This window comes from Geospiza fortis, unplaced genomic scaffold, assembly GCF_000277835.1.
Source record: "Geospiza fortis unplaced genomic scaffold, GeoFor_1.0 scaffold78, whole genome shotgun sequence".
NCBI classification, from domain to species: domain Eukaryota; kingdom Metazoa; phylum Chordata; class Aves; order Passeriformes; family Thraupidae; genus Geospiza; species Geospiza fortis.
Window position 1 is genome coordinate 3,644,592 of NW_005054339.1, and position 11,659 is coordinate 3,656,250.

The following is an 11,659-nucleotide window of genomic DNA, read 5'->3' on the forward strand; positions in this document are numbered from 1 at the left end:
GGACAGGGGTCCAGCTCCGCCAGCGCCACCGGGATGGCGCTGCCAGGTTCCCCCTGTACAGGGCTGCCAGCTCCGCCAGTGCCACCGGGACAGGGCTGCCAGCTCCGCCAGGTTCCCCCGAGACAGGGCTGGCTGCTCTCCCGCGGAGCATCGGGATGCGGGGCAGAGCCAGCCCCGCGCTGAGGCGACCCCACCCCGCTCCATCCCGGAGCGCTCCAAGTTTTTCACCCCGCTCTTAGCGGGGCAGGGAAAAACTTTTCCCCCACCCTCGGCTGCGAAAACGCTTCCAGCGGGAGCACTGGGAGCTGCAGGGCGGCTGGGGATGAACCCCCAGGTGTCCCCGCTCCGTGTCCGCGCCTCGCTCCGTCCCGGAGCTGACGGGAGGCATCTCTGTATGGATGAGCGCTGGGAGCAGTGCTCGAAGGCAGCTCCTGGAAGTTGAGCTGGAACTTGTAGTTGAAGGCTTTAATTGCGATCCTTACCGGTGCAATGTCTTTAATTAATTGCTATCCTTACCTGTGTAACGCGCGTTCCCAGGAGAAAGCCTTGGTTAAAGTGAGAGCAGCAAACGCGCTGTCCCGCCGGGCCTGCCTGTGCTGACTGAATCATTACCTCAGCAGTGACGATTTTTGGGTTTGGTTGTATCACTGAAAAGTGTGTGTTCAATAATAATTCTGAACAGTTTCCCGTTTGGGTAGGCAGAAGAACGAGTAATTCCACAGTATAACTCAGATAACTCTATTGGCTTTGTCCTCTGAATATCTCCCGTATATACTAACGTAGTGCATGCTTGTTGTAGACTAAACTGCATTAAAACGTGCTGGTAATGAGAGTATCTCAAAATTCCCCGAGAAATGGCCAGGGATTGGTATTGTGGGAAGAGGCAGTGCCACTCTGGGAGGGTTATCTCGGGAGTCCTGTTTACCCTTTCAGAATACTCATGGCAGAACAAAGCTGATATAATGAAGACAAACCAAAATTATTGTGACATCTTGTACTTTTTCCTGACATCATCTGAGGACAATGGTCTCTGCTGCAATATCTGATGTTGCTTGTAGATGCTGGGTTTTTTCCGTCCTTCCTTACCATTCTTCTCAGAATGTATTGAACCATTAATAATTTTCTAGCTTAATTACTTGTTCACGTTTTTGTTCTTAATCAGATAAGTAGATAATGGACAGTCTCTGGGTGATTAGTTATTCACACTCAAGCACCACATTCCAAACTTCTGAATAACTATTCATTAATGGAAAAGAGTAATTGTTCCCTGTGGAACTGTGAGTAAATGTGTACTTGATATAAGTGGTCTTTAATCTTTGCAGTGATTAAGAATTCTTGAACCCAAACTGATGTGTGTTTGCAGTGTTGAAAACATTTTGTACACTTCTAATGCTGTTACTTGGTAAGCAAATAAAAAGTCTATAGAAAACATGCACTAAATAAGTATAAGAGTATAGAAGTTTCATGAAGTAACTGGCTATTTCAGCAGTTAAATAGGGGTAGATGTAGAGCACAAAATTCTAAGTTCATTGTTTGGAATGTGAAAAAATAGAGGAGCTTCCACTTCATTGTAAGGGCTCCTACAGGTGTCCAGTATTTCACAGGTTTGCAGACTAGAAATTGGTGATGATATCTCATCCTTTTGTTACCAACTGAATCGTACACAGGGCCTTTAAACAGAAATTTTGAGAATCCTGTGCAGGTGAATTTGCTGTTTTTTTAAACAGCAAATTCACCTGCACAGGATGGACACTTGAATATTTATCAAGTGTCCAGTGCAGGGACACATGAATATTTATCATTCTCAAGCCAGTATTCACTGCAAACTAAGCTGAAACTACTCATTGTTTCCTGATGCAATATTTATTAGGTATATTCAGCAGATTTTCCCCTGGATGTTTGCAAAAATCTGGGGAAAATGAATGTTTTGGCTATACAGATGTTTGAACATTAAAATCTCGTCAAGATGCAGATGATTTTGGTCTTAGGTGATTTATATATACTAGCATTGGCAAATTTTGCCTTTCACCTTCCTCCTCTTAAGTTTTATGTTTATTAGAGTAACACTGCACTTCAGGAATTTGTTATTTCGTAGCTTTTGCTCAGGGTAAAACTCTAAACAAAAAGGAGGAGAGGAGATGAGACCTCGGGTTGCAGGGGGAGGTACATTCCAGTGACATGGGAGGAATTGGCAGGGAGCAGACAGATGATATGCCCTGTTTCTTTCAAAGTAGGGAAGAAAATTAAGTAATGAAATCAACAACTAATATTGATGATGAATCATTCTGCATTGCTTTTTAGCACATTTTCTAGGTATGGACATTGGAATTGACCATTTGAATAATTCTGTGTGCATTTTCTCTAAATTCTATTAATATACATGGATACATACCATATATTGGATACATACCATATATTGGTAAGTATTATTATGATAACTGATGATACCTTTAGAGACTTGTTTCAAACTGATTTTTTTCTCTTTTAGAGCTCCTCACAATCAATTCAGTGGGAGGATGTGAGTGATTTCTCCTTGCTGCTCTACTTGTGACTGTGTCTCATTGCCATCTCAGACAGAGGTAAGAGTTCTCACCTTCTTGAGTTTTGTATTCTGTAGTTTTGCTGCAAGCATCCTTTTAGATAAGGTCATATAAAAGACATTGTCATTTAGATATTATTGCAATAGAAATGCTCTCAAGTTTGTTCAGGAAGCTCCAGCTTCAGTATTTCAGTTCAAACCAGTCCTGTGGTTTTGAAGGCAGCTGCCCAACCAAACCAGGTTTGGTTGGTGTTGCAGGGTGCTTGAGGAGTGCAGCCTCACTGCCCTCAGGTGGAGTGAACTGGAAGAGTGAACTGGAGTGCTGGCTGTATAAATTTGCAGCTAGGTCTTTTGGGTGTATTATATTTATTTTTGTAAAAAAAGGAAAAAAGTGGACTCTACAATAGATAATGAAAAACTAAGAGGTTTTGATGATAAGTACAGGGCAAGAAAAAAATACTCCACTTCCAAATTATTTGTCTTTCCACAAAATAATTTATTACATAAGTAAAATACAAAGAGTGATTGTAGTTTTAGTTCTTCATTTCACTTTTACCCCAATGATCAATTATATAACAACTTTATCTCCTGGTAACATTAGAGTAGCAATCAGAACATTACTTTAAACCCACAGCTGCACTCTTCAGCTGTTGCTTCTGTGTACATGTTTCTGGAATGAATCTTGGCTTAACATCTCTCACATAAGTTCCTACATGGTGCAATTTTAATATACAATACCTGTATAATATAAATATAGTTACTCTGGAGATGACAGTGGTACTCTGTATGCAGAATTCAATGCATACAATTTAAAAGACAAAGGGTAGCTGAAGTCAAATTAATTCAGTAACTCTTTTGGTTTTTTACAACACGTCCAGAAAAATCTCAGCTAAGTTAATATTAATAAAATACCAAAAATATGTTATCAGCAGAAGATCAATTCATGTGCCCTGGGAAAAAAGGGCATTTGGGGAAAGGAATCTTCTGTGAAATTGCTACAGGTTCCTCTGTAAGCCCCTCCATTACCACACAAAGGCAGCTCGCTCCCGTAACATCCTGACACCGAAGCGCTGCCACTCCCTCTGGTATATCCACAGCTCCTGAGTTGTGTCCAGACAGGCCAGAACTGCCCCTCCTTTCCAGGCAATTAAACGTGGATCCATATCCTAAATTCAAAATACACATTGCACACAGTCATTGGTCTCATTCTGCATCATCTCCAAAGCTGTATCCTATTTTTCCGATGCTATTCACTAGTTAGAATCAGGTGGGGTAGGGGAAAAGTTTTTCAGTATTATCCAGGAAAAAGTAGTGAGATAAAAATATTTAACTGATATTCAAGATGCTTTGAGAAGTCACTTTGTTTTAAGATGCTTTCTAAGCACATTATGAAAATCTTGCCTTCAGTAATGGAGGCTCTGAAATAGATGGAAGTATATTTACAAGTTTTGCCTGATTAATGCCATGTGACAGTGGCCACAAGGGTTCTTGAATTGGGGAAGAGACGAGAATGTTGACTCTATGTTCAGAAGGCTTGATTTATTATTTTATGATATATATATATTACATTATAACTACACTGAAAAGAAATAGAAGGAAAGGTTTCTTCAGAAGCTAGCTAAGAATAGAAAAAGGAAAGAATGATAACAAAGGCAGCTGACTCCGACAGAGAGTGAGAGTCAGCTCTGCCGTGACTGGTCAATGAATCAAAACATCCACACGAGACCAATCACGGATCCACCTGTTGCATTCCACAGCAGCAGGTAACTATTGTTTACATTCTGTTTCTGAGGTTTCAGCTTCTCAGGAGGAAAAACCCTAAAGAAAGGATTTTTCATAAAAAAGATGTCTGCGACAATGCCAAATGAAAATTAATCTCAATGACTGTTTTTCTATTATCTTTATAGTACTAAAAAATAAAAAAATCACAATTTCTTGCTGAGGAGACAGGTTACCTTCATGGGCCAGTACTAACTGCTTCTTTAAGAATAGGGCCTTGAGCTAATAAACACTTCAGTGATCTGTACCAGTCACGCTCTTACTATGCCTCTAACTCCCTGTCTCTAACCAGCCAGTGCTATGTAACAGGCTGAGCTCCCTTAAATCTCAGATATTCAACTACTCTGGGATTTTAAAATAATTTTTTTCTGTTAACCTTTCAAAGATTTTAACCAATCATAGTTTACTATCTACTTAGCTATCAGTTAACAGTTACCTTAGGCCTTGTGATGACCTCGACATTTTCAACAACTCTTCTGAAAGAAGGTGGCATTTTGTTGAGAATTCGGTGTTGAAGAAACTCTTGAGCTTTATGAAACATAAGGCCTCCTCCCACTACTAAGATGGAGCTGTACATCTTCTTTTTTGTATCATCAGATGCTGGAATGAAAGAATATATAGACATAGATCTGTGTTTTAAAGTGCAAGTCAAGCCCAGAAACTGATGTTTGCTTTTAAAAGTCTTCTTCTCTTCCTTGGATACATAGCACAAGAAACAGCAACAAAAATGCAAGCATAAGAAACAGTGTAGCTACTCTCCAGATGATAAAACCTAGGGACACACCTTTCTTTGGTGAAATACAGGAGTTACATAAATCCACCCTGAGGTCTGTTTCACAGACTGGTAAAAATGTAATTCTTACCACAGCAGTCGATACTATGAAGGATGGCTTTGTCCAGGCCCAAGGCTTTGCCTTCAAACTGAGAGATAGCAGTTTTCCGGGACATGTGTGCAGTTAAAGGTTCCTCTGAATCATTGCCAGGTATCATACAGTCACCCTGGGAAGAGCCCAGCTCCACTTCTTGTGGGTAGATCCTTTCTGAAATGTCTGAGGATTGGCCTCTCAATTCTCCCTCAAATGCACCAGGCTTTGACATAGATTTTCTGTCAGCTGTAGCTTTTGCAGACTTAAAAATGAGAAAACAAAAATGCAAAAAAGGTCACAGCAAGTTACAGAACAGTACAAAGATTTAACTAAGCACCATTGTACTTCTCTTCACCTTTTTGCACAGCAAGGTTAAGCCCTGCATTATTGCCTCATCTAATTTTCACTTTAATCCTCATTCTAAGTAAGGGCTTATTTTGAACTCTGTCTGATTGCTCAATCCCATTATAGAGGGATCCCTTCTTAGACTTTAAAAATGCCCCTTCTAATTAAAAAATTGTTTAGGCATCTGTAGCTACTTACTTCAAATTTATTCTTTAATACTTCTGACCAAGGTAACAAACTCCGGTTTCTGAGATGAGCTAATGAGTCCTCATTTAATTCCTCAATTAAATGATAGTTCATGAAAAATAAAACCAGCAATCACACACCTGCTCCTGCTTACTTTGTGTGGCCAGCAGATAATGTTCATCATGAGGATCCTCAGGATCACCTTGTGACCTGTGCTGCAAAATTGTCATTTTTTGTCCAACAATTCCAAAAGTTGCTGGATAAAACAGAGCCATGGGTGCCTGAAGAGAGATTTGGCATGGTTTTACTACAGTATTCCTTCTTACGGCATTTACTACAGAAAAAAGAAAAGTCTTGCTCTGTTTTTCTTACAATTCAAGATTAAATAGAGGTGGTTTTTTTCCAGGTAGTCTGTAAAATACTAAAGTGTCTTCTGTTTTTTATACTTAAAAAAATATCCCAACAAATACACAAGTTTCTTTACAGATTTAGCATTGCATGATAAACAAGTACTCAAATGTAGTTTGTTACAAAATTAGAAAATTCAATGCTGAGCTAAAAAAACTTGCAAAATTAACATTAATGCTTTGCACTTGAAGGATAATTATCATATTTAGATGAAGCAACAACCATTGTGGCTAAAGCTACTTAGAAAGTCTTGTGCATCCACCAGGGCTGCATTAGGCCCACTCGTCCATACAGGAATTACTTTTATCTACAAGCACAGTTTAAGAACAATTCATAAATCACATGGGCTTAGTAGCACTGGACTGATACAAATTGAGGCTCTGAGTCTGAATGCTCATCATACTTGTAATTTAATTTAAAAATCACCTGTAATTTTTCATCCCCTAATCGGAACTGGTACAATAAAGCCGGAGAATCCGGATGCCGAATTTGGAACTCATGATCTTGTAATCCAGAAATATCCTAAGGTAAGAAACAATGGAAACAAACAAAAAAAGGTATCTTTTATATTTATCAAGCTGTGTAATCTATTTAACTACAGAAAACAGCAAAAAGTAACAAAATTCTCTTCGAACTATGGACTTTATTTACCTATTCTTGAGGTTTTTAAAGTCTTTTCCACATAGTATGATGTGCCAGACAGCTTTCTACATGCCTAAGCCTCTACAATGAGGGTTTTGCAGGAAGAAGAGACCTGTTGGCAGATCTTACAGAACTGAAGTTGAAAACTAGCAAGTATGCAACTGTTATCAGCTTATTTGAGCAATAAGAAAAAAGAAATTATCTTCCTAAGGGTTGGGATTCCTTTCAGCTAGAGGAAAAATAAACCAAGTTACAAACATTTCAAGTCTAAAGCTTCTACAGCTTTTGCCAGTATTCTCCTGAATAAAATATTTACAATTAACTTGGACTCACAAAAAGGCTCCCCAGAGTAACATTCTGTTAAAAGAAAAGATAATTACTTGGGAGAACACACGATTTTCCCCTTCTCACCTGATCTAGATGACAAAATGTCTCCTTTAGGTGCTGAAGCAACAGGCAATCCAACTTATTAGTTAACTGGCAGTCTCTGTATGGGAATCCTGCTCGCTGCATAAGCCAATAAAAACACCTTGACACATCAGATCCTCCATAGGCAAGGCACAGCCTAAAGCACAGAGAAGAAAAAGATCTTTTTATGTAGCTGCTGAAATATTGGCTGACTGCAGCAATAGAGAGAGGAATGCTAGGGACATTTTAGACATGCTTGGATTGTGACTTGCACAAAGATTACAGAACATAGTATTGGTTCTCATCAGTTCTGCCTGTTTTCTTCTTCTAAAGGTAATTCTTTCAGGTTCATATTGTAACAGTTGACTCTGTTAACTGCCTCAGAGCAAGAAACCCCCTATATTTATAGAAATTTTGTCTTTTAGAAGTCAAAAATCTTTGGTAAGCAAATAAGTCCATGATTCTAATAATTCTGCACACTCTAAGGTACCTGGTATTGCGATGGGAAACACCATCTTCTACACAGCAAACACTTGTCTTCTGATCTCCCACATCTACGATGCATGCACTGCTTAAACCACTTCCAAAGGTAGCACAGACAGACTCCTGGTGTACAATAATTCCTAGCAACATGAGAAAAAATTGTATTAAATTGATGCCAAACTTTACAGTCATGTTATTGACATTTAAAGGACATTTTATGTCTTTTCAAGATCTACAAATAGCCTGACTGAAAGCTGTATATTTAGTGAAGAAGGGGTAGGGGGTACTTAAGAGATTTTTTTGTTGAATAAGGCTTTAGAAGTCCTGAGAAGAAGCCAAGAGCAGGGTCAAATGATCCTTTTTCTACAAAATTAAAGGTATTGTCTCCAAATTGCAATTATTTTTTTAATCTGGTAGTGCAGGGTCTTGGCTACCAGATGTACGTGAAGTGTTTTCCTAATTTTTTTCTAGTTTTAATCACATAGCATTATTTTTAGCATTTCAGATATGGTCTTTAAGTAGTTATGAAATAAGATCCAATTTGACCCTCTGTTTTCCCTGCAATCCACCTTTACAGAGTACATTTGTGTCACAAGCCCATACTTGAACCTGAGAAGTACCAGAGATTCCAGTCTGTCCTTCTAGACAATGGTGCATTTTAGAAATATTTAAGACAACAGACTGCTGCTACTTTTACCTCAGTTGAATGAGAAGCCTACAGCTGGAATGCATAACAACAAACCAAAAAAAACTTGTTTCAATATTAGCCAACCATTTTGCCCCTTTAAAAGAGACAGGTTATATGATTGGCAAAAGATGAGGGTGCTAGTCCTAGCTAACCTGGGATTGATGTGCAAAAATATGCCTTAAAAGGAAAAAAAAATTAAAATCCTTATGCAATTAATCATTGAATATTTGCTGCATTATGGTTTTTACCTGAGAAGCCCATCTTCATTAGGATCATATTTACCAGTTCTTTCACATGTTGTTTATTATAGATGTCTGGAATTAGTAAGATGCATCTGTAGTACTGAAGACAAGAAGAGCAAATTAAAGCCAGCTCTCCAATAAAGTTTGATATACAACTTATTTAAAAAATCAAAAGTTTGGGAAAGGGGAAGGTTTTTAATACTTTAAAAAATATGTTCTAAGTGCCAAGAGTCTATAGCCATTAAAATGTTTAAAAGTACATCAGGCATGAGACAAACTTGGCAAGGATAAGTAATTATACAAGTATTGGGCAGTCCTTCCCCAGATGCCTCCTTTACAGCCCACAAAAAAAAACCCAAACAAAGACTAAGACTGAAATGTCTAAAATGGGATTTCTAAACATCCTTGTTAAAGGTTCTATCAACAGCTTTTGTCTTCAAGACATGAACAAAATTCCAGATGAAGTCTTGGGAACCTTGCTCACCAGCAGAAAGAAGGTATTTATTAAGAAAAGCACCAGTAAGAGGCTACCAATACCAGCAAGTTGCTTCCCTTTTACAATAACCTTTAGAGAAGTGGATACAGCCCAGACCACAAAAATGTGCTGTTCACAGCTCACCTTTAGGTCTTTCAGGGGTATTTCCAGGTATTTTTGTATTGCATGTGACCATATAACTTCCAAGTCTGCCAGTACTGCAGTGAGGGAGCCACCAGGTCCTGCGTGGAGGTTCAGCTGCCCCCTTCTAATGGGCCAGTGTATGTTGTAAGAATCTAATGGATTAACATACAGGGCCTGAAAACGAGAGATTACATCCTGAGCATTGCTTTTCCCCAAAAAAATATAACAAAATGAGGAACAACTGGGAAGAAAAGTATTTCAGAAGCATGTACAAGACATTGCAGAGCTCAGACTGATGTAACAGCAATATAGCTGATTTCTCTGTAACAGGGCTTTGATAATAAACCATTAAAATAAAAAGGCAACAAATACATAGTCTAAATTGTTTGAATTTTTAATGTTTTTACCCACAGACATCTAGTGAATATAAAGGCATATTTTTCCACTACCTCATATTAGAAACTAAAATAATTTAAACACTTTGAAGCCCACAAATATCACGTTACTCAGCAGCAATTCCATGTAGTGATACTTTTATCAGTTTCTTGCCTTTTCTCTGAATTATGCCATATGGGTAAAGTTCTCACCTACCCCCTGCAAAAACACTGATTTATAGCAGCAAAGAATCCAAGATACTTGTTAAGCAAATAGGGGAACCCTATTGTCTTGCTGAATGATAAAAAATACTCAGTTCCTCCACAATAAAGTTTCTCAGTTTTGCTTGATTAGCTTTACACATCTTTCAGTACATACTAACTTATAGCAGACTGCAAATGATCAATGGCTGCATTAAAACACACAAAGCCTCAGAGTAGGAAAATCAATCTTACCTCTTCTCCCACCAAAAACTCAGGATGATTTGATGTGTTTGTCCACTTGGCCCCAGAGCTGTGATCCAAAATGGCAGGCCTCATCTGTCTGTTGTAGGACCTGGCCTGAAATGTAACCAAACCAAATCCTGTTGATAAATATTTTACCAGTCACTTTTTATGCATGGAAGAAAAATTAAATACCCCTTTGAACCCAGCCCTTGAGGAAACACTTATAATTTAAATTTGTCATGTTTTTACAGTTAGGTAGCACAATAACACTTATCCATATTTGATCTAGAAAAGGTATCTATTCCTGTCCACTGAAGCAAAGCATCTCACCCAAGGACTGTGTGAATGAACAATTTAATAAGACCTTAGAATGAGTTACCTGATCAGGTGACACTGGAATGCGCCTCGCTCCATTCGACATCTTTTTGGACCATATTGCTTGGTCCACCATTTTAAGGCCATTTTGTCTCTGCTCAGTACTTTCAGGTTTCTAAGGGAAAATCCCAAATATGCAAGGTGAATACTTTCAAACCACATCTCTATACTGGTAATACTGAAGCTATTAGGAAACAATGAAACCTTACTGATTAAATTGAGATAGACAGTAGAAAGGACAGATGTTTGTACAATCCAAAATGGACTTATGCTATTTTTTAAAGAAACTATTGTTTCTATTAGAGTTCCCAACACCTATTCAAGTCAACTTGAATCTTTTAACTGCTTTTAATGGCTGCTGGACGTCACCTCTAGTGATGTGCTCAGACCATTATCTACTTAACTACAGACATATAAATTAGGAGCAAAAATGTTTAAACAGATCTCAATTATTTAACAGTGCGTTTAATATCAGAGAGGTTAGTTCGATTTTTACAGATTCAGATTATTACATATGTCTTTTGACCAGGCTGGACTAAAATGACTTGCTGTGTTACCCAAGTCACTAACTAGTAACCAACACATTCGAATGCTACAGTTGGCATTCCAGCAGAAAAAATACTGACTGTGGTACCAGACCATAGCACAGGGAAATCAATATGTACAAACCGTCAACCTGTCAATTCCTCAGGTTTAGTTCATTGCAAACAAGTCAAATAAAACAAAAAACCAGACTGGTCCAAGCCTACTGACTTCAGTAGGTGGCATCTACAGTCCTTAAAAGGATGAAAAACAAGTATGACAGGAGATGTACTCTCCTCTGAGAAACCACGAAGGATGAAGGGCACATATGCCCTACACAACAAACCAAACCGCCGCAGAACAGGCGATGGACGGGGGATTCCGGTGAGGCGGGGCCGCTTACATTGAGGCCGTCCCTGAGGAGCCAGCTGTCCCTGTAGGCCGCCTGGCCCGGCTGCTTGTGCCGCCGCGCGATCACGTGCGGGATGCCCGCGGGCAGCGTGTCCGTGGCCCGTCGCCCGCGGGAGCCGCAGGGTGGTGGAGCCGGGGTGGATCACCACGATGAAGTTGCTCTGTATTTGCTGAAAGCGGCACAACGAGCACGGAATCAGAGCGAGTCCCCGGAACCACCTGGAGCCCTCCCGGCACTTCCACACCCCTCTCCGCAGGCTTTTAAAAGGCCGAGCCCGGGCCGGGCCCGCCCCAGCGGGGAGGGAGCAGCGCCCGGCAGCCGCCG

The 11,659-nt window shown here is 39.6% G+C and overlaps 2 protein-coding genes across 3 annotated transcripts in view; both read right to left on the reverse strand.

Annotated features, from left to right (window-relative positions):
* Window positions 1-589, reverse strand: part of CHDH (choline dehydrogenase) — a 13,241-nt gene extending 12,652 nt beyond the window's left edge. For both annotated transcript variants that reach the window (XM_031058214.1, XM_014307649.2), the window contains exon 1: window positions 517-589. The gene's annotated coding sequence lies outside the window, so the exon portion shown is untranslated. The remainder of the gene's footprint in view (window positions 1-516) is intronic.
* Window positions 590-3,027: 2,438 nt separating this feature from the next.
* ACTR8 (actin related protein 8) overlaps window positions 3,028-11,659 on the reverse strand; it is a 10,229-nt gene continuing 1,597 nt past the window's right edge. Inside the window, 13 exon segments of the mRNA XM_014307632.2 lie at window positions 3,028-3,705; window positions 4,755-4,918; window positions 5,182-5,446; window positions 5,856-5,996; window positions 6,550-6,645; window positions 7,177-7,330; window positions 7,664-7,796; window positions 8,593-8,686; window positions 9,206-9,379; window positions 10,036-10,140; window positions 10,406-10,516; window positions 11,327-11,440; window positions 11,442-11,553. Coding sequence (XP_014163107.2) covers window positions 3,562-3,705; window positions 4,755-4,918; window positions 5,182-5,446; window positions 5,856-5,996; window positions 6,550-6,645; window positions 7,177-7,330; window positions 7,664-7,796; window positions 8,593-8,686; window positions 9,206-9,379; window positions 10,036-10,140; window positions 10,406-10,516; window positions 11,327-11,440; window positions 11,442-11,553 — 1,807 coding nt within the window. The 3' untranslated portion in view covers window positions 3,028-3,561.